The sequence below is a fragment of the Papio anubis genome, chromosome 6, assembly GCF_008728515.1.
Source record: "Papio anubis isolate 15944 chromosome 6, Panubis1.0, whole genome shotgun sequence".
Taxonomy (NCBI): domain Eukaryota; kingdom Metazoa; phylum Chordata; class Mammalia; order Primates; family Cercopithecidae; genus Papio; species Papio anubis.
This window is the reverse complement of record NC_044981.1, coordinates 30,626,662-30,650,859: the sequence shown is the minus strand read 5'-3', so window position 1 is coordinate 30,650,859 and position 24,198 is coordinate 30,626,662. Positions and strand designations below refer to the sequence as shown.

Genomic DNA, 24,198 nt, shown 5'->3' with positions numbered 1-24,198 from the left:
ACTCCTGACCTCAAGTGATCCACCCGCACTGGCCCCCCAAAATGCTGGGATTACAGGCATAAGCCACCATACCCAGCCAAATGATGACATATTTAAAGGCTCCCGGGATAGTGATTGGTACATAATAAGCACTCAAAAAAAAAAAAAAAAACTGAAAGAACAAACAGGAAAACAAATAAGCGTGTGGCCCTGATAATACATTCATTACGTGCTTTTGTTTCTTAGACATGTCCTGGTAATATTTATAGCACCATGAGGAAACAGGGATGAGAAACGTTGACCCTGATGTGGCGGGAAACAGGAGAGGAGATGTCCTGAGGGTGGTCGTCGTGACTCCCCACAACAGAGGCGGAGACTCAGGAAAAACTCACAGAAGCTTTGACTCGAAGTCACCTCCAAGCCGGCCAAAGTCTCTGTGTCCTTTTGCTGTTTCTTTTCTTGACCTAGTCCATGTCCATCTCCACAGATCACATCCTGGGAACCTTCCGATGCTCCATTTTAATTATTTCATTATCATTATTTTTTTCTCCTCAGTGACTCCCTCCCACCCATAATATGTTTTGATATCCAATCTATGGCCACAGCCATCTTGTCCTGCCATGGCCTTCTTGGTGGCTTCCTCTGTGATCCACTCCATGGTCTCCTCCGTGGCCTCCTCCATGTCCATAACGCCCGCCATGATTCACTCCGTAGCCATCTCCATGGATGTGGCTCAGTCCATGGCCCACTCCATGTCCAAAGCCACATGTTCCTCCATGTCCCATTTCAAGTTCTCCTCCATGAACCAGAGCATTTCCCAGGCTGTGGAATGTCCCAGAGCCCAGGCCCAAGTCCAGGTCCAGACCAAGGCCATGGCTGTGGCCATGGGGGTAATAAACACAATTCCTCAGGGGGAAGAAAAGGTCTCTCTAAAAGAAAAAAATATGTATATTGATCAATGAAAATTAAGTCTCCTCTCCCTAATCACCATGCATGCCTATTTCACCGATGTCAGATTTTCGCTTTTCCAAACCGCCTATTTTCTCTCCTCTTTACCACCATCCTTACTATGATCTCTGTCTCTGTCTCTGTCTCTCTTTCTCCTTGTTCTTTTACTCTTTCTCTCTCTGAGAAAATAAGCTTCCCTGTTACCTTATTAACATATTCTCTTTATGTGACTACTCAGGCCCTTGTTCTGCAGATCCTAAGGTGATGTGTTTTTGGAATTTCAAGACAAAGGTAAATCCATACCCCTACGTGAAAGGCACAGAGACTCACTTGACAGTCTTTCTCTTTGTTAGTCAACTAAGGAAGCTGAGGACAGGTATGTGGAATTGAGAGCCCTCGAAAGCTGTTTACACAGAGCCTTGAGATTATAGGCATGAACTCCAGAATCTAACCAACCTGGGTTAGAGTCTTAGATCTGTCACTCACTACATGTGCTGGGGCAAATAGCTAAGATCATGGAGCTCCAGATCTCTCACTTATAAGATGAATATAATATGGCCACGGGATTGTAGACCAGATTAAATGACATCATGCATTTTAAACACTCAGCCTTGAGCCTAGCATGTAGTAAAAACTCAGTGTCCACTTTCGTTATTCTCTCTTGATCTTGCAAATGAAATAATAAAGTAATTTAGGGAGTAATTCTTAGATGCTGGTATTTATTATGTAGCCCACATATGGAGAGAGGCTGAGAATTCTAAAATAAAGAACCTCAGCAAATTGACTATATTATCCAAACCTTTTGTGGCTTCCGTAAGTATTTTTTATTTGTCCATTTTTACCAGTGGTATGTTGTCCAACACTTAATAACAGGCTCTCCGAAGGAAAAGTGCTGATTTGCAGTGTTTGACAATTGCTGTGGTGTAAATATTTCCAGTACAGCATATTTTAAGCTACCAGTGTCACTCCACTCAGCTCAGAATTGGGAAGAACTGCACAATCTCTTGTGGGCTAGGATGAGCCAGCTCCAGCACACCACTGATTTATACTCTGCTTCACTCTTCAAATGGGAACTTACCCACAGGATCACAAGAACACAGGAAGAACACAAATAAATGTGAAATCAAGGTAAGAAAAATATGTATTCAAAGAACAATCAAGACCAGAGAGCAGAGATGGAGTGGGAGGCCAGAGGGTAACATTCACAGGTCGCACAAGGAATTGCAGAGTGCTGTGAGGACCAGAAATTTGTTATACATGAGACAATCAGAAGCCTGCATTTTGGATGGCTGAGCATTTTTATGTTTCTTTCTTTCCTTTCTCTATTTCTCTCTTTCTTTCCTTCTTTCTTTGGTCTTTCTCTTTCTTTCTTTCTTTCTTTTTTTTTCTTTCTCTTTCCTTCTCTTTCTTTTCTCCCTCTCTCCCTCTTTCTTCCTCTCTTTCTTCCTTTCTTTCTCTTTCTCTCTCCTTCCTTCCTTCCTTCCTTCATTCCTTCCTTCCTTCTCTTTCTTTCGAGACAGGGTCTTGCTCTGTCACCCAGGCTGGAGTGCAGTGGCGTGATCTCTGCTCACTGCAACCTCCATCTCCCGGGTTCAAGCGATTCTCGTGCCTCAGCCTCCCAAGTAGCTGGGACTACAGGTACATGCCACCACTTTTGGCTAATTTCTGTATTTTTAGTAGAGACAAGTTTCACCATGTTGGCCAAGCTGGTCCCAAATGCCTGGACTCAAGTGATTTGTCCACTTTGGGCTTCCAAAGTGCTGGGATTACAGGCGTGAGCCACTGCGCCCAGCTGCTTCTTGCTTTCTTTATGTTTATGTCCTCCTTGTTCTCTCTCAGTATTTCCTTTGTTCTCTCAGTATTTCCCTTCACTTTGGCCCCAACTTCATCTTTTCCCTCCTCTTTGTCTACTTTGCTTCTCACTTTCTCTGACTTAAGGATTCGCTGTGATCCTTATATCAGGCTAGGTGATTCTTTCCTTCTGAGTGCACCAACTTACTCCCCTTTCTCATTCTGGATTTTTCCAAAGCACTGCTGACATGATTTCCCCCACCATTAAGACCTGCCTTCTCTCCAGGCTCCCCTATGAACCCACCCTGGGTACTCACCAGACAAAAACTCAGTCCTACTGACAATCCAACACCAGCCACGACTGCAGCCAGGGAAATGAGGATGATAGCCCAGGGCTGTAAATATCCACTTGGTTTGATCACGTTTGTGGGCATGTGGCTCATGCTAACTGTGTTCGTGCCCGTGGACACTGGGCCTGTTTCCTGGGAGGTGCTGCTAGTTGGCTCACGGGTGGATCCTGTGGTGGTCCTGACGCCAGGGGCTGAGGTGGTAGATGATGCTCCCCTAGTAGATGTATCCAGGCCAGAGGTGTTTGGGACTATTCCTGGCACAATATGGCTGGCAGCAGAGGCCGTGGAGTCCATTCCAGAGGTCATGGTGACAGAGCTGGAGGCGGTGGGTCTGGTTCCAGTGGTCTTGGTGCCTATGAAACAGGTCACACAAGATGATGCATTTGTAGCAGAGATGATTAAAGAGGAATGGGGGTGCTTAGAGCAGAGGAGTGTGAATCTAACAAACCTATGGTGGAGATGGCTCAGGAGAGGGGTGATGGGGGAGGAGAGATGGTAGAAAGCGATTCTGCTGTGCCCATGTCCCCAGAATGGAGGTGGGTGTCGTACAGAGAAGGAAGTAGAATGTGTCACCTGGTGGGGTTGGTGATGGAGGAGGCAGAAGGTTGAGGAAATGTGATTGTGATGGGTTCAGAAGTGGAAGATCTATTTGACTTCCGAAGCTGCCACCCAAATAGAAGACAGCGAGCTGTTTAAAAGGAATGAATTAACAGCATTTGCAGTGTCCTGGATGAGACTGGAGACTATTATTCTAAGTGAAGTAACTCAGGAATGGAAAACCGAACATCGTATGTTCTCACTGATATGTGGGAGCTAAGCTTCGAAAATAGGAAGACATAAGAATGATGCAATGGACTATGGGGACTTTGGAGGAAGAGTGGGAGGGGCGAGGGATAAAATATTTCAAATATGGTGCAGTGTATACTACTCGGGTGATGGGTGCACCAAAATCTCACAAATCACCACTAAAGAACTTACTCATGTAACCAAATACCACCTGTATCCCAATAACTTATGGAAAAAAATTAAAAATAAATAAATAAAATAAAATAAGTGGGCAGGCTGGTATACAAAGCAGCAGGCCCTGCTTCTCTTGTGACTGTGATCACTGGGCATAAGGAGGGAGCTGGAGGAGGAGATGACAGAATTGGATTCACTCACGGGCATGCCAGTGGCCGTGGCTGGGACAGAGGTGACATCATCTACCACACTGTGGTGGCCAGCAAAGGTGGGGTGAGTGTTCTTGGGCAGATGTGGGAGGACCTGACCCAAGTGGAGAAGCTGCTCACAGGGACAGGAGGCGGGGAGGGGCTCAGACAGGTGCGAGCGAGAATCAACACAGCAGAGGCGGTGGTGGCAGCTTAGGTAGCGATGGGTGTGCCTAGGTCAGAAGTGGTTAAAATAGGGTCACAAACAGCACCAGTGACCAGAATAGAGGTGAGTGTGCTCAGAACCAAGAGAATAGAATCAGATGCAACCAGCTTGCTGATGGCAGTGCCAGAGAACGAACAAAGTTGTTTAGTCTCAGACTGGAGCAAAGGTTGTCAAATATTTTCTGTAAAGGTTCAGACAGCAAATACTTTAGGCTTTTGGGCCAGGCAGTCTCTGTTGCAAATACACTGAAAAGCGGAAAAGCAGCTGGAGACAAACCGTAAATGAATGGGCATGACTATGTTCCAATAAAACTTTACAAAACCAGGTAACAGGTGAGACGTGACCCATGAAACGGGGTCTGCCAGCCTCTGGACTAGGGTCAATATATCGATAGGAGGTGGCGGTGTCACAGATGATAGGTTGAATAGAGATAATCTACTTGGCACCGAACTGGGAGCATTTCACAAAACTGTGATGGGCCAGCAGAGTTGAGGCGGGCTTGCTGGAGGAAGATGTGACAGACATAATGCACTTGTGGTTTATTATATTTTGTGATTCTGATTGCAGTGGAAGTGGTGGGCAGTTAAAAACAAACAAACAAAAAAAAGGTGAGACCAGAGTAGAGGCAATTAGGATTCTAGAAGAGGAAATTTTTTTTTCTTTTTTTTTTTTTTGACATGGAGTCTCACTCTTGTCGCCCAGGCTGAGTGCAGTGGTGTGATTTCTGCTCACTGCAAGATCCGCCTCCCAGATTCACACCATTCTCCTGCCTCAGCCTCCTGAGTAGCTGGGACTACAGGCGCCCACCACCACACCCAGCTAATTTTTTGTGTTTTTAGTAGAGACACGGTTTCACCATGTTAGCCGGGATGGTCTCAATCTCCTGACCTCGTGATTTGCTTGCCTCGGCCTCCCAATGTGCTGGGATTACAGGCATGAGCCCCTGTGCCCAGCCTAGAAGAGGAAATTATATCTAACTGTGTGGTGGCTTGATTTGAACCAGGGCAGAGATGATAGAAACAGGTGAACAGCTGGTGGTTGCCACTGGAGTTAAAATGTGTGAGCTCAAAGAAGACCTGGGGGTTAGTACCTGACATAGCTGTGTTGGTGATGGGCTGAATAGAAACGTCAGTGGCCTTGGTGGATACAAAAGTGGTGGCAGAGACAGTGATGGAGGCTGCAGTGGCCCCAGAAGCTGTGATAGAGACTGTGGTGGTCTCAGAGCCTGTGAGGGAAGTTGCAGTGGGCTCAAAGCTTGCAGTGGAAGCTATGGTGGTCTCAGAGCCTATGATGAAGGCAGTGTTGGTCTCAGAGCCTGCACTGGAGGATGTGGAGGTCTCAGAACCTGTGGTACAGGCTGTGTTGATCTCCGAGCCTGCTGTGGAGGCCATGGTGGTCTCAGAGCCTTCAGTAGAGGTGGTGGTGGCATCAGAGCCTGCAGTAGAGGATGTGGTGGTCTCAGAGCCTATGGTAGAGACCATGGTGGTCTCAGAGACTGTGGTAGATATTGTAGTCATCACAGAGCCTGTGGTAGAGGTCGTGGTGGTCTCAGAGCCTGTGGTAGAAACTGTAGTGGTCTCAGAGCCTTCAGTAGAGGTGGTGGTAGTCTCAGAGCCTGTGGTATAGACTGTTGTGGTCTCAGAGCGTGCAGTAGAGGCTGTGGTGGTCCCAGAGCCTGTGGTGGAGACTGTGGTGGTCTCCAAACCTGCGGGAGAGGCTGTGGTGGTCTCAGAGCCCATGGTAGAGACTGTGGTAGTCTCAGAGCCTTCAGTAGAGGTGGTGGTAGTCTCAGAGCCTGTGATATAGACTGTTGTGGACTCAGAGCCTGCAGTAGTGACTGTAGTGGTCTCAGAACCCTCAGTAGGGGTGATGGTAGTCTCAGAGCCTGTGGTAGAGACCATGGTGGTCTCCAAGCCTTTGGTGGAGACTGTAGTGGTCTCAGAGCCTTCAGTAGAGGCTGTGGTGGTCTCAGAGCCTGTGGTAGAGACTGTGGTGGTCTCTGAGCCCGTGGTGGAGACTGTAGTGGTCTCAGAGCCTTCAGTAGAGGCTGTGGTGGTCTCAGAGCCTGTGGTAGAATCTGTGATGGTCTCAGAGCCTGCAGTAGAGGCCGTGGTGGTCTCAGAGCCCACAGTAGTGACTGTAGTGGTCTCAGAGCCTTCAGCAGAGACTGTGGTGGTCTCAGAGCCTTCAGCAGAGACTGTGGTGGTCTCAGAGCCTGTGGTAGAAACTGTAGTGGTCTCAGAGCCTTCAGTAGAGGCTGTGGTGGTCTCAGAGCCTTCAGTAGAGGTGGCGGTTGTCTCAGAGCCTGCAGTAGAGGCTGTGGTGGTCTCAGAGCCTGTGTTATAGATTGTTGGGGTCTCAGAGCCTGTGGTAGTGACTGTAGTGTTCTCAGAGCCTTCAGTAGAGGCTGTGGTGGTCTCAGAGCCTGTGGTAGAGACTGTAGTGGCATCAGAGCCTTCAGTAGAGGTGATGGTGGTCTCAGAGCCTGCTGTAGAGGCTGGGATGGTCTCAAAGCCTGGAGTGGAGACTGTGCTGGTCTCAGACCCTGTGGTAGAGGCTATGGTGGTCTCAGAGTTTTCGGTGAAGACTGTGGTCATTTTAGAGCTTGCAGTGGAGACCTTGGTGGTCTCAGAGCCTATGGTAGAGGCCATAATGGTCTCAGAGCCCATGGTGGATTCCGTAGTGGTCTCAGAGCTTGTAGTAGAGGATGTGGTGGTCTCAGAGCCTCTAGTAGAGGTTGAGGTGGTCTCGGAGCCTTCAGTAGAGGCTGTGGTGGTCTCGGAGCCTGTGATGGAGACTGTAGTTATCTCAGAGCCTTCAGTAGAAGTGGTAGTGTTCTCTGAGCCAATGATAGAAACTTTAGTGGTCTCAGAGCCTGTGATGGAGACTGTAGTCATCTCAGAGCTTTCAGTAGAAGTGGTAGTGGTCTCTGAGCCAGTGATAGAAACTTTAGTGGTCTCAGAGCCTGTGGTGGAGAGTGTAGTGGTCTCAGAGCCTTCAGTAGAGACTGTGGTGGTCTCAGAGCCTGTGGCAGATACTGTAGTAGTCTCAGAGCCTTCAGTAGAGGTGATGGTAGTCTCAGAGCCTGTGGTAGAGACCATGGTGGTCTCCAAGCCTGTGGTGGAGACTGTAGTGGTCTCAGAGCCTTCAGTAGAGGCTGTGGTGGTTTCAGAGCTTGCAGTAGAGGCCATGGTGCTCTCAAAATCTGCAGTCGATGCCGTGGTGTTCTCAGAATCTGCAGTAGAGACTGTGGTGGTCTCAGAGCCTGCAGTGGAGGCTGCAGTGGTCCCAGAACCTTCAGTAGAGGCTGTGGTGGTCTCAGCACCTGTGGTGGAGACTATAGTCATCTCAGAGCCTTCAATGGTAGTGATAGTGGTCTCCAAGCCTGTGGTTGAAACTGTAGTGGTCTCAGAGCCTGTGGTAGAGACTGTGATGGTCTCAGAGCCTGTGGCAGAGGCTGTGGTGGTCTCAGAGCCTGTGGTAGAGACTGTGGTGGCCTCAGAGCCTGTGGCAGAGACTGTAGTGGTCTCAGAGCCTTCAGTAGAGGCTGTGGTGGTCTCAGAGCTTGTGGTAGAATCTGTGGTGGTCTCAGAGCCCATGGTGGAGGCTGTGGTGGTCTCAGGGCTGGTATTAAAGTCTGTGGTGGTCCCAGAGCCTGTGGTAGAGGCTGTGGTGGCCTGAGAGCCTTCAGCAGAGACTGTGGTCATCTCAGAGCTTGCAGTGGAAACTTTGGTGGTCTCAGAGCCTATGGTAGAGGCCATAGTGGTCTCAGAGCCCATGGTGGATGTCATAGTGGTCTCAGAGCCTGTAGTAGAGGCTGTGGTTGTCTCAAACCCTGTAGTAGAGGCTGTGGTTGTCTCAAACCCTGTAGTAGAGGCTGAGGTACTCTCAGAATCTTCAGTAGATGCTATGTTGGTTTCAGAATCTTTAGTAGAGGCTGCAGTGGTCTCAGAGCCTGCAGTAGAGGCTGCAGTGGTCTCAGAGCCTGCAATGGAGACTGTGGTCTCAGAGCCTGCAGCTGAGACTGTGGTGGTCTCAGAGCCCATGGTGGAGGCTGCAGTGGTCTCAGAATGTGCAGTAGAGGCTGTTGTGGTCTCAGAGTCTGCAGTAGAGGCTGTGGTGGTCTCAGAGCCTATGGTAGAGACTACAGTGGTCTCAAAGTTTATGGTGGATGCCATGGTTGTCTCAGAGCCCATGGTAGAGGCTGTGATGGTCTCTGAGCCTGCAGTGAAGACTGTGGTCATCTCAGAGCTTGCATTGGAGACTTTGGTGGTCTCAGAGCCTGTGGTAGAAGCTGCAGTGGTCTCAGAGCTCATGATGGATGCCATGGTGGTCTCAGAGCCTGTAGTAGAGGCTGCAGTGGTCTCAGAATCTGCAGTAGCGGCTGTGGTGGTCTCAGAGCCTGTGGTAGAAGCCATGGTGGTTCCAGAGCCTGAAGTTGAGACTGTGGTGGTCTCAGAGCCTGAAGTAGAGGTTATGGTGGTCTCAGAGCCCATGGTGGAGACTGTGGTGGTCTCAGAGCCTGCAGCAGAAGTTGTGGTGGTCTCAGAGCCCACGGTGGAGACTGTGGTGGTCTCAGAGCTTGCAGTAGAGTTTGTGGTGATCTCTGAGCCCATGGTGGAGACCATGGTGGTCTCAGTGCCTGTGGTAGAGACTGTAGTGGTCTCAGAGCCTGCAGTGAAGATGGTGGTTGTCTCAGAGCCTGCACTAGAGACTGTGGTAGTCTCAGATCCTGCTGTGGAGGTGGTGGTGATCTCAGAACCTGAAATAGAGACTGTGGTGGTCTGAGAGCCTGTGGGGGTGGAGGTGGTGGTCTCAGAACCTGCTGTAGAGGCTGTAGTGGTCTCAGAGGCTTTAATATGGACTGTAGTGGTCTCAGAGCCTGTGGTAGAGGCTGTGGTGGTGTTAGAGCCTACAGTGGAGGCCATAGTGGTCTCAGAGCTCATGCTGGATGCCGTGATCACCTTGGAGTATGCAGTTGAGGTTGTGGTGGCCTCAGAGCCTGCCATGGAGGTGGAGGAGGTGGTCTCAGAACCTGCAGTAGATGCTGTGGTGGTTTCAGAGCCTGTGATAGAGACTTTAGTGGCCCCAGGACCTGCAGTGGAGGTGGTGGTGGTCTCAGAGCCTGTGGTAGAGACGGTGGCGGTCTCAGAACTTGTGGTGGAGGCCATGGTGGTTTCAGAAGTTATGGTGGAGGCCATCGTTGTCTCAGAGCCAGCAGTGGAGGCTGTGCTGGAGGCCATGGTAGTCTCAGGGACTGTAGTGGAGGCTATAGTAGAGGATGTTGTGGTCTCAGAGACTGCGGTGGAGGCCACGATAGTTTCAGAGCCTGCAGTGCAGGCTGTGGTTGTGTCAGAGCCTGAGGTGAAGGTCCTAGTGGAGGCTCTAGTAGTCCCTGAGTCTGTGGTGGAGGCCGTGTTGGTCTCAGAGCCTGTGGTAGAGTCTGTGGTGATCTTAGAGCCTGCAGTTAAGGCGATAGTAGAGGCCATGGTGGAGGCCGTGCTGGTCTCAGAGCCTGTGATGGAGGCTGTGGTGGTGTCAGAGCCTTTTGTGAAGTCTGTGGTATTCTCAGAGCCTGAGGTGGAGGATAAATAAGGTGGGGAATGGATTAAGGATGAATTTGCAGGTTTAGTATAGCATTACTTTAACATATACTCAGTACTGCTTGCTCATTTATTTATTCAGATATTGAGGGCTTAATATGTACCTGGAATTTTACTAAACTCTGGGCATACTCCTGTTAGCAAAAGAGATATGGGCTTATAATTTAGTAAAGAAGAGAGATACAAAATAAAAACATATAAATACACATTGGCTCAGGTGCTGTTAAAGAAAGCAGTGGTGCTGCTTTAGGTACTAGAGTCAGAAAAGGTCTGTCTGAGGAACTGACATATGAACTGAGATCTGAAGGATAAGAAGGCAGCCATTTGGGCCAGGCGCGGTGGCTCGTGCTGTAATCCCAGCACTTTGGGAGGCCGAGGCGGGCGGATCACCTGAGGTCAGGAATTCGATACCAGCCTGACCAACGTGGAAAAACCCCACCTCTACTAAAAATACAAAATTAGCCGGGCATGGTGGCGCATGCCTGTAATCCCAGCTACTCGGGAGGCTGAGGCAGGATAATCGCTTGAACCCGGGAGGCAGAGGTTACAGTGAGCCAAGATCGCGCCACTGCACTCCAGCTTGGGCAACAAGACCAAAACTCCATATCAAAAACAAACAAACAAACAAACAAAAGTCAGTCTCCGGGAGGTAAAGTCTTCCAGTTTTTGCTTGTCTAGAAAAGCCTTCATTTCATCTTCATATTGAAAATATTTTTACTCCGTGTAATTCTAGGTTGATAGAGGATTTTTTGTTTCAGTATTTTAATGATGTTGCTTCTTGAGTTTCTGGTTGTTACAGTTTCTCACAGGAAGTCAGTTATCATGCTTGTCTTTGCTCCTCTCTACATAATGTGTCTTTTCTTTTCTAGCTGGTTCTAGGATTTCCCATTTATCACTGATTTTTAGTTATTTGATTACATTGTACTTTGGTATGATTTTTTAAAGTTTATTTTGCTTGATATTTGTTGAGGTCTTGGGATCTGTGAGTTTATAGTTTTCATCAAATTTAATTTTTTCAGCTACCATTTCTTTAAACATTTTTTCGGTTCCTTTTCTGGAACTTCAATTACACTTATTGTAGACAGAATATTGTCTCACAAAATCACTGGTATTCTATTCATTTATTTTCAGCCCATACTCCCTCCACCCCATACTCCCTCTCACCCTCACAAGATTCTGACAACACATGCCAGGCTGCCACTCTGTGGAGAAGTCCACTTCACCCAATTTAGTTTGTTTTTTTCTTTCTTTCTTTTTTTTTTTTTTTTTGAGATGGAGTCTGGCTCAGTCACCCAGGCTGGAGTGCAGTGGTGCGATCTCAGCTCACTGCAACCTCTGCCTCCTGGGCTCAAGGGATTCTCCTGCCTCAGCCTCCTGAGTAGCTGGAAATACAGGCGTGCATCACCATGCCCAGCTAATTTTTGTATTTTTAGTAAAAACAGACTTTCACCATGTTGGCCAGGCTGGCCTCTAACTCCTGACCTCAGGTGATCTGCCCACCTCAGCCTCCCAAAGTGCTGGGATTACAGGTGTGAGCCACCGCACCTAGCCCCAGTTTAGTTTCTTACATCCTTCTCTGGGCCACTGCTGTCTCCCCTCCTGTCCAACCCTGATATCTGCTTTCCTCTTCCTCACCTGATGATCTGGGGCTCAATCATTCAGAAAGGGAAGAGAAAGTAGAAAACAAAACTGATTTGTGTTTTTAAAAAATCACACTCAGCATGCTGTGTGAAAACTGGCATGTAGGAGGGCAAGAGTGATAACAGAAGATTGGTTAAGAGTAGTAATCATTGCTTGGACTAGGATGGTAGCAGGGGAGATACATTTCGGTGGATGAATACAAGCTATGTTTTGAAATTAGAAAAGTAGAACCAATAGGAAGTGTTGAAAGGCTGCATGTAGTGGATGACAGGAAAGGAAGTCAAGAACAACTTCTGGCTTTGGGGCTTACACAGAGAGTTGGAAATTTGTTTTATTTATCTGAACGAATAGGGATGAAGTGGAGGTTGGAAATATTAGAGATTTTGAACTTTTTGTGCCCATTAGATATCCAGGAGACTGTTTGTTGGCAGTTAGAAACCTGCACTTAGTTCTCAGAGGAGAAATCAAAACAAAAGATATAAAACTGGAAGTCATTTAAATATACATGGTATTTAAAGCCTTGAGGCTGACTGAGATCATTTGTCTGGGAGAGTATAGTTGGAGAAGAGGGCGCTGGACCAAGCTCTGGATGCTGTGTCATTCAGATAGAGGAGGAGAGGCGAATGAATGAGACTGAGAAGGAGTATCCAGTAAGATAGAAGGAAAACTCTAAAAAGTGAATCAAGGAAGTCAAGAGAATAGAGAGGCTCTAGAAAAATATGGTAGTTAGCTGAATTGATTTTTGCAGAGAGATCAAGTAAGATATGGCCTGGGCCACGTCCACTGGATTCAGAGACAATATGGAAGTGAGTGTTTAGTTTATTGAAAACAGATTTTCATGATGGGATAGCCCCCAACTGGAATGAATAAAAGTATAAATAAGTATATATGGAGGGTTACGGATTTCACAGAAGAATAAAAAGTAGAGAAATAACAAAAGACATACCTCCACAAGGACAAAGGATGGAGAGATGACAACAGCAGAGGAGATAAATTATTTTTTTAAAGATAATGGCAGAAGGATGAATGGTAAACCTCCAAAGAGAAAGCTTCAACATACAGGCCTCCACTGGGGGTGAGAGTAAGTCAACTACTGGTAAATTATTAATTCTATGGAATCCTGGAAAGATTCAGGAGTTGCAGCCAGGTTCCTCTGAAGCTTTGGGTGTGGCATTTGACTAAATACAGGAAAGATGGTTGAAATACAACGTAGCTAGGGACTGTCTCTCAGCTCCAGATCCCTCCTTCCACTCAAGGAGTTGGATGACTACACCTCTCTCCCTTATAACAGCTTAGGATTTTATCTCTGGAGATATTGAAACCAAAGAAATTCTAGACCAGTGATCTCAGGCACTGCTGAGGGCAGAAGTCAGTTTTACTGAAACTGTGCAATTAAGGAAATGCTTACACCCTGAACTGTAAAACCCTCATTACTTCTTCCCTTACTCAGCTTCCAGCACTTCAGCAGCTTTGCTAGTATGCTCTAGACAGGATCTGGAGAATTCTTCTTGTGGAAAGAAATTAGACAACACTAGATACTGAAATTTCAAGGATCTTCCCAATCAAAACTGCCACGTCTCTGCTAAGTTACCCTAAAGCTAAGTTCGCCAGCTGACAGGCCCTACCTCTGCACGCAAAGCTTCCAGGCATCATATTGTTGCCTCACTTTCAAATGCAAAGGACATTCTGGGATTACCAGATATTTGAAGAAAATCTCTAGCTTGAAATATAGAGACCAAAACAAATATCCCTATGAAGCAAAGTCAGAGAGAACTGAGACAGTGCAAATAGTAGAACCAACTTCAAATGTCCTCAGCAATATAAGAGAAAGTATAGCACCACAAGGTCAGTAATCTAAATGATAATCAGCTAACTACCACATTTTTCTAGAGCCTCTCTATTCTCTTGACTTCCTTGATTCACCTTTTAGAGTTTTCTTTCTACCTTACTGGATGCTCCTTCATGGGAAGGAGTGAAAACAAACAAACAAACAACAACAACAAACAAATAAAAGATGCCATTTTAAAAATGATTGTAGACAAAAAAAGATCTCTTTGAAATTAAAAAAAAAAAAACTCTCAAAATTCACTAGAAGGATTTGAAGACTTTAGAAGCTGAGGAAATCTCCCCAAAAGAAAAATAAAATGACAGAATTGGAAGACAGAAGAAGAAATGTAAGAAAATTAGAGTGTCAGTCCAGGAGGTCAAATATCCAAATCATAAGATTTTTCAGAAAGACAGAACAGAGAAAATGGATGAGAGGCAATTATCAAAGAAAAAAAAAGCAAGAAAATTTTCCAGACCTGACTGATATAACTTTGTACTGTACAAGTTCCTAACACAATGAAAGAAGAATCCATACTATGGCACCATATCATGAGATTTTAGAACAGTAATTTTAAAAATCTGAAATCATGCAGAAGAAAAAAATATGGGTCTCTTGCAAGAGGTCAGTAAACTAAATGATATCAGTCTTCACAATCTAGAATCTAGAAACAGTGGATCAATCCCTTCAAAATCCTGAGGAAAGATCGTATCCATCCTAGAATTCTATAACCAGTTAAACTATGAGTCAAATGTGAGGGTGGAATAAGACATTTTCAGACATATAAGGTCTATGGACAGCTAGGCCCATTTTTCTCTTCTTCCTGGGCACATGGCTAAGTTACATTTCTCAACCTCTCTTGTAGCTAGGTAGGGCTACATGTCTAAGCCCTAGTCAGAGGACCCTAAAGGGAAGGAATACATACTAATTTCCATTTCATTTCTTTAAGAGTAAATACCTATTCCTTGATTTCTGCTTGTATATATATTTTTATTTTCTGTATGTTATCATGTTTTCACATCTTAACAAACTTTTCTAGCTAGGGAGAGATAGCACCTTCCAGGCTAGCCAATTCTTAGAAGCAGCAAAGGGCCCAGCCAGGAGCATGAGCTGATATGCAAACTAACCATTCCAGAGCCATAGCTCCTCTATCTGGCCCATATACTCCAGAAAACAATATTTATCTGCCTTAGTCATTCCAAAGCCAAGTACCAGGCAACTAGGTAGTAATCAGCTATATAGCTCAAAGAACACAGGAATTATTCAAACCAGCCAATCCTAAACTGTTCGCCCTGCCTTTCCTTGCCTTTCCCACAGAAACCCCAATAAAAGGAAAGACCTAAATAAACCTTTCCTTCACTCCTGTCTTCTGCCTCCTGACTATCTTGGTGTCTTTCTCAGGTGGTCCAGTATGGCAGTGCCATGCCTCCTGTCTCTAGGGCCTGTGAGCCTCTCCTCTTGTGGCTACACCTTGACTGACTGTATCATAAAATAATACAAAATACTGTTCTTCTGCCCTCTCCTTGGGCTGAAATGATGATGACACTGGAAACCATATGTTGAAGATGGAACAGTCATATTCACCCAGGATCCCTGAATGACTACATGGAGCAGAGCTCCAACCATCCTATAATACTTATCTTAGGACTGGTACAAGGGAGAAAAATAAACTTGTTTATTTTTCAAAGTCACTTTCAGGATCTCCTTGTTACAGCAGCTTAGCATTACCCTAACATTGCATAAGGTTTTAAAATAATTTTCCACCATAAACTCTCTCTCAAGAAGCTTCTAGAGAAAGTGCTGCCCTGAGATGGAAAAATAAATCCAGAAAAAAAATAGGAATTTACAAGGGAAAAAAGGGAATTTCCAGAACATTGCTGAATACAAATTGCAGGAAGGACAAGAGACCTAGCAAGCAACCAATACTGGTTGGACAGAGGCTTCCAAATGGGATTGCTCAAGGGAAAAAAGTGAAACTGATAGATTGCCTCATGTGTATTGAAAAGGCAGGGATAATTCTGGTAGAGATTTGGGGATAAATTAATGGTATATATGAAGAAAACTATGGAAATTTTAAAAATGAGGCTATTGTTAATATCTAGAAAAACAAAAATTACAAGAACGGATGGTCATCACAATGCAATTATATGACCCAGTTATAAATGTTACTAGAGGTAACATTTATAGTTATCATAATGTAAATGCTAAATGCAAATTTAACACCAAAAATTTGGTACAATCATTTGGGGAGAATTGTGAGCAGGAACGTGAGACATAAGTGTTCAGAGGGAGTAGTCTAACCTAAATCTTCCTTTTCATTAGAAGGAAGACAATAAATCATTCCCGAAGCAGGGAAAAAAAAAAAAACCTCAACCAATAAAGAAGTAATGGTAGTAAGAGAATTTATGACTGGGTGTAATGGCTCAGGCCTGCAATCCCAGTGCTTTGAAAAGCTGAGGTGAGAGGATTCCTTAAGCCCAGGAGTACCAGGCTGCAGTGAGCTATGATGGTGTCACTGCACTCCAGCCTGGGTGACAGAGCGAGACCCTGTCTCTAAATAAATAGATAAATGCAGTATGAAGGTAAATGCCAACAGGAACCCTGGGAAGCAGGACTCAGAGTAAGAAGCAGTTGGGGAAAGGGAGTCAGGGGCTGAAGTTTTAAGAGAAGACTTGTAGGACTACAAGTTTTTCTTTTTCAGAACTACTTACATGCACTACCTAATATAATAAAATAAAATCAACAAGTGAATGGGAAGTGAGAAGTGACATAGCAAATGTGGGGAAGGCCTTCAAGAATGGGGTGAGGGGCTGGGCATGGTGGCTCACACCTGTAATCCCAGCACTTTGGAAGGATGAGGCAGGTAGACTGCCTGAGCTCAGGAGTTCAAGACCAGCCTGGACAACACAGTGAAACCCCATCTCTATTAAAGTACAAAAAATTAGCTGGGTGTGGCAGTGTGCGCCTGTAGTCCCAGCTACTCGGGAGGCTGAAGCAGGAGAATCGCTTGAACCCAGGAGAAGGAGGTTGCAGTGAGCCAAGATTGTGCCACTGCACTCTAGCCTGGGTGACAGAGCGAGACTCTATCTCCAAAAAAAAAAAAAAAAAAGAATGGGAGTGAGGAAGGAGAGCGGAGGGAGAGGCGGTGGCTGAGGAGTGAAGCAGGGACATTAGGATGGACATCATTCAAACAGTGTTTGGTCCAGGGACCTCTGGGGTCACACTGTCTGAGGAACCCACACCATCCCACCAAGCCTACTGAATCAAGATCTTGCTTGGTGGGGTGTCAGGACCTGGAAACTCAAGTTTTTAATCATCTCCTTGGATGATACTTGTGCATACAGAACTGAGCTTGTTTGGATGCTGATGAAAAGGATTCAAGAAAGGTAAAGTGAGATGGGAGGGAAAGGAGAAATGCACTGAGCAAAGCCCCTGAGACGGCAGGAGGATGAGAAGGCACCCAGCGTTCAAATGGAGGAGTTGGTCCTTGCTAATCCAATGTAATGGGGCTACAGGAGAGACAGTGGGTCACTTTAAAGACCTAGTGGTGGGAAAAGAGGAGGTGCCTGTCAGCACTTGCATGCTTGTTCCCTTTTGTAAGGGAATATTATTTAAGTCTATGTTTTACAGTAGACCAAGAGTTCCACGGGGGCCAAGACCATGGCACTTCCCACTCCATTCCTCACCGTGGCCTAGCACGCAGCAGTGCCTGGCCCAGAGGAGGAGCTCTATACATGTCTGTTGAATGACTACATGAATGACAGTTTCTTCTGAGGTAAGGGGACTCTTGCTTAAAATCAGACAGATAGGACTGGAGTTCGGGATTAGGACAGGCAACGGGTGGATCTGGAAGGCATGGGTAGATAAAGAACAGCTGAAGCATTCAGGATGAAGGCAACAGGAAAGGGAAGAAAAAGAAGTGCTGAAGTGTGTGAGGGAGCGAATCCACAGTAGGGTGCAGGAAACAGACGCATACTGAGGAAGAAGGGGGAAGCACTCCAAATCCTCCACATCATCCAACCTAGACCTTCTCTTTCAACCACACCTCCCGCTTCTTGAAGTGCTATCCTACAGTAAAGGCAATGGAATGGATAAGCTGATTAACCTGGTGTCTTATAATTAGGGAAGATACTTTGATGTAAGAAATCAAAGACAGGAGTGAACGGAACTTTCTCAGACAGTCCTTTGGAATCACACGGAGCCCAGGACGGAGCCCAGTTCACTTCTCCCCTGGGCTATTTCCTTTCACAACCACCTCTGATCCAATGCCAGAGCCAACCCCTCAGTGGCTGACCTCCAATTTGTTCCTACCAAGGAAATTCTCAGGGGATTAGACATGGATTTGGACCTGGCAGCATCCAAAGGATTGAAGCAAAAAAAAAAAAAAAAAAGTAAATGTTGGCGTAGATGCGGTGATCAGGGAACACTTCTACACTGCTAGTGGGAATGTAAACTAGTACAGTCACTATGGAAAACAGTGTGGAGATTTCTTAAAGAACTAAAAGTAGAGCTACCATTTGATCCAGCAATCCCACTACTGGGTATCTACCCAGAGGAAAAAAAGTCATTATACGAAAAAGATACTTGCACACACATGTTTATAGCAGCACAATTCACAATTGCAAAGTCATGGAACCCAAATGCCCATCAATCAACAGGTGGATAAAGAAACTGGCATATATATATGAAGGAATACTACTCAGCCATAAAAAGGAATGAATTAACGGCATTTGCAGCGACCTGGATGACATTGGAGACTATTATTCTAAGTGAAGTAACTCAAGAAAGGAAAACCAAACATCGTATGTTCTCACTGATATGTGGGAGCTAAGCTATGAGGACTCAAAGGCATAAGAATAATACAATGGACTTTGGGCACTAGGGAGGAAGGACGGGGGAGGGACGAGAGATGAAACACTACCAATAGGGTGGGTGCAATGTATATTGCTCAGTGATGGGTGAACCAAAATCTCACAAATCACTACTAAAGAACTTACTTATGTAAGCAAATATCACCTGTACCCCGATAACCTATGGAAAACAAACAAAGAAGGATTGAAGGATTTTTACTTGACTTTAGACTGAGATCCTGGTTTTAATTTGGAATTAAGAATGCCATTGGAACTAGAATTTTCCAGTTAAAAACAAAACTTTTATCCAAGATACAAAGGAAAGTAAAAGTCTCACCCCCACCTCATTTCCCCAGCACCGCCCCTCACCGCCCCACAACTTGTGCTCGCAGTCACAACTCGGGGAGACTAATACAGATTTGCTTCTAAGATAGCATCAGAGTCATAGTCAATGGAATTGGGATCAGTATTGGCTTTTGCAGAAATGAGCAAAAAAAAAAAAAAAAGAAAAAGAATCATCATCGTTTCTGGAAGAAGAGTCATGCCTAGACAGGGGATCCCCCTTCTCCTTCAGGCTGTATGTGGCCTCCATGCCCCTCTCCTTCCTTAACTGCTAAGTAACTTACTGGGTCCCAGAAGTCCAAAGAGAAGCAGCCACAGGAACCAGAAGGCTGGAGAAATGTTTCCTCTTCTCATCACTAAATGATGCACATAGAAGTTGTCATTTAGATGCCTGGGTTCCAAAGGAAGAATAGGTCAAAGAGGCAGAGAGACAAGGGGCAAACCCCCTGGGCCTTGATAGAAAATAAAGTTGCACAAAAAGACCCAAAGGCCAGCCACTGCCAGGGTAAGCCTTGTAGGCAGGTGGGATGGTTGCAGGGAGCCCCCAGATTGCTCCACAGTTTGGCTTCTTGTTTTTCTTCTTTTTTCCTCGCAAGCGTATCTGTGGCATTTATAGCTGATACTGAGTAGGAGAGGCCAGAGCTTTGGGTCCTCCCTCCCCAGGGAGGGGCATCTCCGCACTGTGCTTTCTGCAGGGCCGTTTGGAAAAATGTACCCTACAGGAATCAAGGCGGAGGAGAGAGCCGAGTCGGTAAGACCAGAGGGCGCACACATGAGGAGGGGCAGGGAGAGAGGCAGAATGAGGGGATCAAACTTGTCGGAGTGGAAGGGACCCACCCTTTGAACCAGAGCTGACCTGAAACCTGTTTTCCCTAGGTATGCCTCATTTTCAAAGCAGGAGGCCTTTGTAGAAGAAAAAAGGAGGAAAAGAAAAGGAAACAAATGGATGGTAAAGGTCAACAGCAGTCTATCTGGGGGATGCTGGGGATTTGGAGGGTGAGAAGAGCATCAGGACACACGCCCAGTTTTCTCCAGAGTGCTCCTTCCCAGCTGCAGAGCAGCACGTGGCTGTGTGAGTGACACACTCCATTCCCCGTGAGCTCTCCCAGGGTGGGAAACCGGACATTGAGTGAGTCTCACTTCTAGTATCAAGCGGAAGTGAGTAGGGAAGAGGATGGGGCACGGAACTGCCCATTTCCCTGAGTCAATCTTTGGCAATGGCTCTTAAGCATAGGGCAGGGACCCTAACTCACCTGGGTCCCTATTTCTAGGCTCACAACTAGCAGTTGATTGAAAGTGACCCCGTGTGACTCAGATATGCAAGGAAAAATGTAGTTTGACTTGCTATAACTCACCCAATTCAGTTTTCGAACTCTTTCCCACCAATGGCAGGGAAGGCTGGGCTTGGAAATGAGGATATGGGTTTAAGCTTGCCAAATATTGGTGATTAAATTTCATTTTCTTTTAAAAGTGTCTCTTTCGGAGGACATACTGTATGGTTCTGATTATATGAAAGTCAAGTACAGGGAAAAATCAACTGATGATGATTGAAGTCAAAATACTGGCTACCTCTGGGGTGGCACTGATGGGGAGGAGGCAGGGGAGGCTTCTGGGGTGAAGCCTTGACACATCTTGATCTGGAAAGTGGGTAGGTGAGTGTATGCATGTATTAAGATTCAACAATTGGCCAGGCACAGTGGCTCATGCTTGTAATCCCAACACCTTGAGAGGCCGAAGTGGGAGGATTGTGTGAGCCCAGGAGTTCAAGACCAGCCTGGACAACATAGCAAGACCCTGTCTCTATTTATTTAAAATAAATATGTTAAATAATTAAATAAAATTCAACGACTTGAGCACTTATGTGTCCACTCTGCACATTTTACTGCATATATTTTAAGCCTCAATTTAAAGATTAAAAACAACAGTCAAGGGTACAAACTTTCAGTTATAAGATGAATGAGTTCTGGGACTTTAATCACATGGAGACTATAATTAACAATATTGTATTGTCTATCTGAAATTTGCTAACACACACAGAAAAAAATGGTAAATATGTGTTGATGATGTGTTCATTAGTTCAACAGTGGTAATTATTTCGCAGTGTATACTCATCAAATCAACACATTGTACACCCTGAAAACACAATTTTTATTTGTCAATTATACCTCAATAAGCTTGGGGGGGAGAATTTAAAACAATAAAAAAGAAAAAACATTTGGTGGCTCATGCCTGTAATCCCAGAGCTTTGGGAAGCCAAGGTGGGCGGGTTTAGAGTTCGAAACCAGCCTGATCAACATGGTGAAACCCCGTCTCTACTAAAAATACAAAAAAAAAAAAAAAAAAATTAGCTGGGCGTAGTGGCGGGCGCCTGTAATCCCAGCTACTTGGGAGGCTGAGGCAGGAGAATTGCTTGAACCTGGGAGGCAGAGGTTGCAGTGAGTCAAGATCATGCCACTGCACTCCAGCCTGGGTGACAGAGTGAGACTCCGTCTAAAAAAAAAAAAAAAAAAGAAAGAAAGAAAAAAAAGAAAAGAAAACAAAAACAATGTTTCAGGTCTCTTTTGGGTAAACACTTGGCCATACGAAATTTAATGTCCCTCTCGGGACTGTTTTTCCCATTTCAAGGACTCTCTCCTCCTCCTCTTCTTTCCCGCACGTCCTCTGAGGGGGAATTTGTGCCTCCTACTGGCAGTGTGGGAACAGGACTTGGGCCCTTCAAGCTGGTATCTCCTGAGCTTCCTCTCATCCCATCTGGTCACCGGGATCCTGCACTGGCGTCCGACGACTCGGAGACACAGTACTACCATTGTCTTCATTTTATAAATAAGGAAACTAAATCATGGAGAAGTCAAGTAATTTGGCCAAACTCACAAAGTTAGTAAGTGATGCAGTCAGGAATTAAACTATCAGTCCAGCTGCAGAGCCTGTGCTCTTCGTCATAATAAAAGGAGGGTGTCATGTCCAAACAGGACTTTGAGTCTGGTCCCTGAATATCTTCCTCCAACCAGACTGCCTGTTCCCAACCTCGTCTGATGTAGAAATTCTGGAGCTGTCACTGTTAGAAAATACGCAGAATGTAAAACCACAAAGCTACAGAGGCCCAGCTACGTGGAATTTGCAAAACAGATGGACGAGTCATCATAAGGGACATGTCAGGAAAATTAATGAGTTAGAAGCAGGTTGCTCGAGTGGAGCTGACTCGTCCGAGATCATTTTTTAAACGCTTCCTTGAAGAGGCTGAGTCATTAGGGTTCTGATGACTACGAAGGAAAGAGCACACAGGGGTTGAGGGCTTAGGACTTGGGTTTGTTTTAGAGAGTAAGAGATTAGTTTCGCACAGTGTAGGGAATTCCAGGGACCCGGCAACTATGTAGAGTACACAATTTATAAACATGGCATAGATTTGAAATTCGCTCTTGAATGACCTGTGCTGAAAGTTTGATTTAGGAAATGCCTGTGTTCCAGATTCTCGCTGCCGTCTCTCTCAACCTCACCCTGTCCCAGCTTAGATTTTCTTCAGCCTGGCTGGACAACGTGTCTGCTTTCCCTTCTAATTTTAGTTTATCCCCAATTCAAGTAGAGTTCTTTTCATCACAAGGAGTCTCAATGGTACCTTCCATATAGCATATGGTTTATCAGAAAGTAACAAAAAGAAGCAAGATTTTCTGTGAAATACAGCCTGATATGGTCTATGTCTGTGACCCATTTTCCCACAAATGGACCACACTGATGGTGGCCACCATCCCTGGATTTGGAGATCTCTCCTACAGCTGCTTAGGCTTCTTCAGCTATCTGGAGCCACCATTTGTGTAGAAATGTCCTATGTCCTTGAGTGCCTGTCTTCAAATTTTTTGTCGTGTATACACTCAAAAACAATTTTGAAAAGCTGTTTTCCTTCCTCTGTTTACGTTTAATCTAAATTTTTATCATACATTTAATTATTGCACAGAATGTAATTTCTACCATGTTGTAAATATAGATATTGAAATAATAAAAGTTTTTACTGCTCTTTAAAATGTTTCCAATAGACTCTAAACACTAGCAGCATCTCAATACTCATCATTATCCTTTTTTAAATTTTATTTTACTTTAAGAGATGGGGGTCTCAGTATATTGCTCAGGCTGGTCTTGAACTCTTGGGCTCAAGCGATCCTCCCACCTCAGCCTCCCAAAGTGCTGGGATTACAAACGTGAGCCACTGCACCTAGCCTCCATTATCCTTTTGAATAACATATAAGCAAGCTCTTCCTCAATAGTCTAGGTTTTTAAATGGTTCCTCCTGCTCTATGAACTTATAGTTCCATTTTACTTGCCCCATATTATTCTACTGGTCTCTCTCCATATATAATATTAAATACCAGTAATATAAATATTCTACTGCTATATATGTATATATATATAACAGTATATCTAATTAATAAACCTTATCTCTTAGAGCAGTTTTAGGTTCACAGCAAAATTAAGTGGAAAGTACAGAGGTCCCATAGACTCCCTGCCCCTACGCAAGCACAACCTCCCCGCCTCGTTGACATCAGGGTTTACTCTTCTATATTCTATGGGTTTTGACAAATGCACAATGACATGCATTCACCATTGTAGTACCATATACAGTAGTTTCACGCCCTAAGAATCCTCTATGCTCCACCTATTCATCACCCAACCCTAGTAACCCCTGGCAACTATTGACTCTTGACTGTCTTTTTAGTTTTGTCTTTTCCGGGATGTCATATGATCTGTAACATTTTTTTTGCGTGAAAGGCTTTTATTGATCACCCTATCATACTCCTCTGCAGCAAAAGATATGTTTATACACTTCTTAAAAATTTCCTTTGCCTTGTAAGACTCTGTGTTCAATTTATAGCCCCCCAATAACATTTTGGTGAATTAAACAAAAATGCTTCTCTTATGATATGTTTTTCCATATTTTCAAGAAAATATGAATCATTAACTTACCTAACTTTTTTCTTTTTTTTTTTTGAGACGGAGTCTTGCTCTGTTGACCAAGCTGGAGTGCAATGATGCGATCTTGGCTCACTGCAACCTCCACTTCCCAGGTTCAAGCTATTCTCTTGCCTCAGGGTCCCATGTAGCTGGAACTACAGGTACCCGCCGCCACACCAGCTAGTTTTTGTATTTTTAGTAGAGATGAGGTTTCGCCATGTTGGTCAGACTGGTCTCAAATGCCTGACCTCAGGTGATCCACCTGCCTCAGCCTCCCAAAGTGCTGGAATTGCAGGCATGAGCCACCTCGCCTGGCCAACTTACCTAACATTTAAAAAATAACACAACTTTCAGAGCGCTTACGAAATGCAGGACTATTCTAAACCTTCACAATAACCCAGTGAAGTGGGTACTATTTTCACTGTCATGTTTACAAATATGGAAACCGAGACCCAGAAGAGTTAAGGAATTTGTGCAAAGTCACAATGAAATTGGATTTGAAACCAGAAATTCAATCTCCACAATCTGTGCTCTTAGCTGACATGCCGTATGGC

General features: G+C 45.1%; 1 protein-coding gene across 1 annotated transcript; it reads right to left on the bottom strand.

Moving 5' to 3' along the window:
- Nucleotides 1-533: 533 nt before the first annotated feature.
- Nucleotides 534-19,714, bottom strand: MUC22 (mucin 22). The gene is made up of 5 exons (XM_031667029.1): nucleotides 18,988-19,714; nucleotides 7,318-10,017; nucleotides 5,533-7,257; nucleotides 3,036-3,421; nucleotides 534-908 (listed from the first exon to the last, which is right to left on the bottom strand). The coding sequence occupies exons 1-5, from the start codon at nucleotides 19,055-19,057 to the stop codon at nucleotides 573-575; spliced, it is 5,217 nt and encodes a 1,738-aa protein (XP_031522889.1). The 5' UTR covers nucleotides 19,058-19,714; the 3' UTR covers nucleotides 534-572.
- Between the last annotated feature and the right edge of the window lie 4,484 nt (nucleotides 19,715-24,198).

Excerpts from the sequence above, each read along its gene's own strand:
- MUC22 (XM_031667029.1), bottom strand. The coding sequence starts at position 19,057 with ATGAGAAGAGGAAACATTTCTCCAGCCTTCTGGTTCCTGTGGCTGCTT. Across the intron at positions 3,422-5,532 it reads CACCAACACAGCTATGTCAG|GCACCAAGACCACTGGAACC; the intron begins GTACTAACCCCC and ends CCTGTTTCATAG. Across the intron at positions 909-3,035 it reads TAGGACTGAGTTTTTGTCTG|AGAGACCTTTTCTTCCCCCT; the intron begins GTGAGTACCCAG and ends TTTTTCTTTTAG.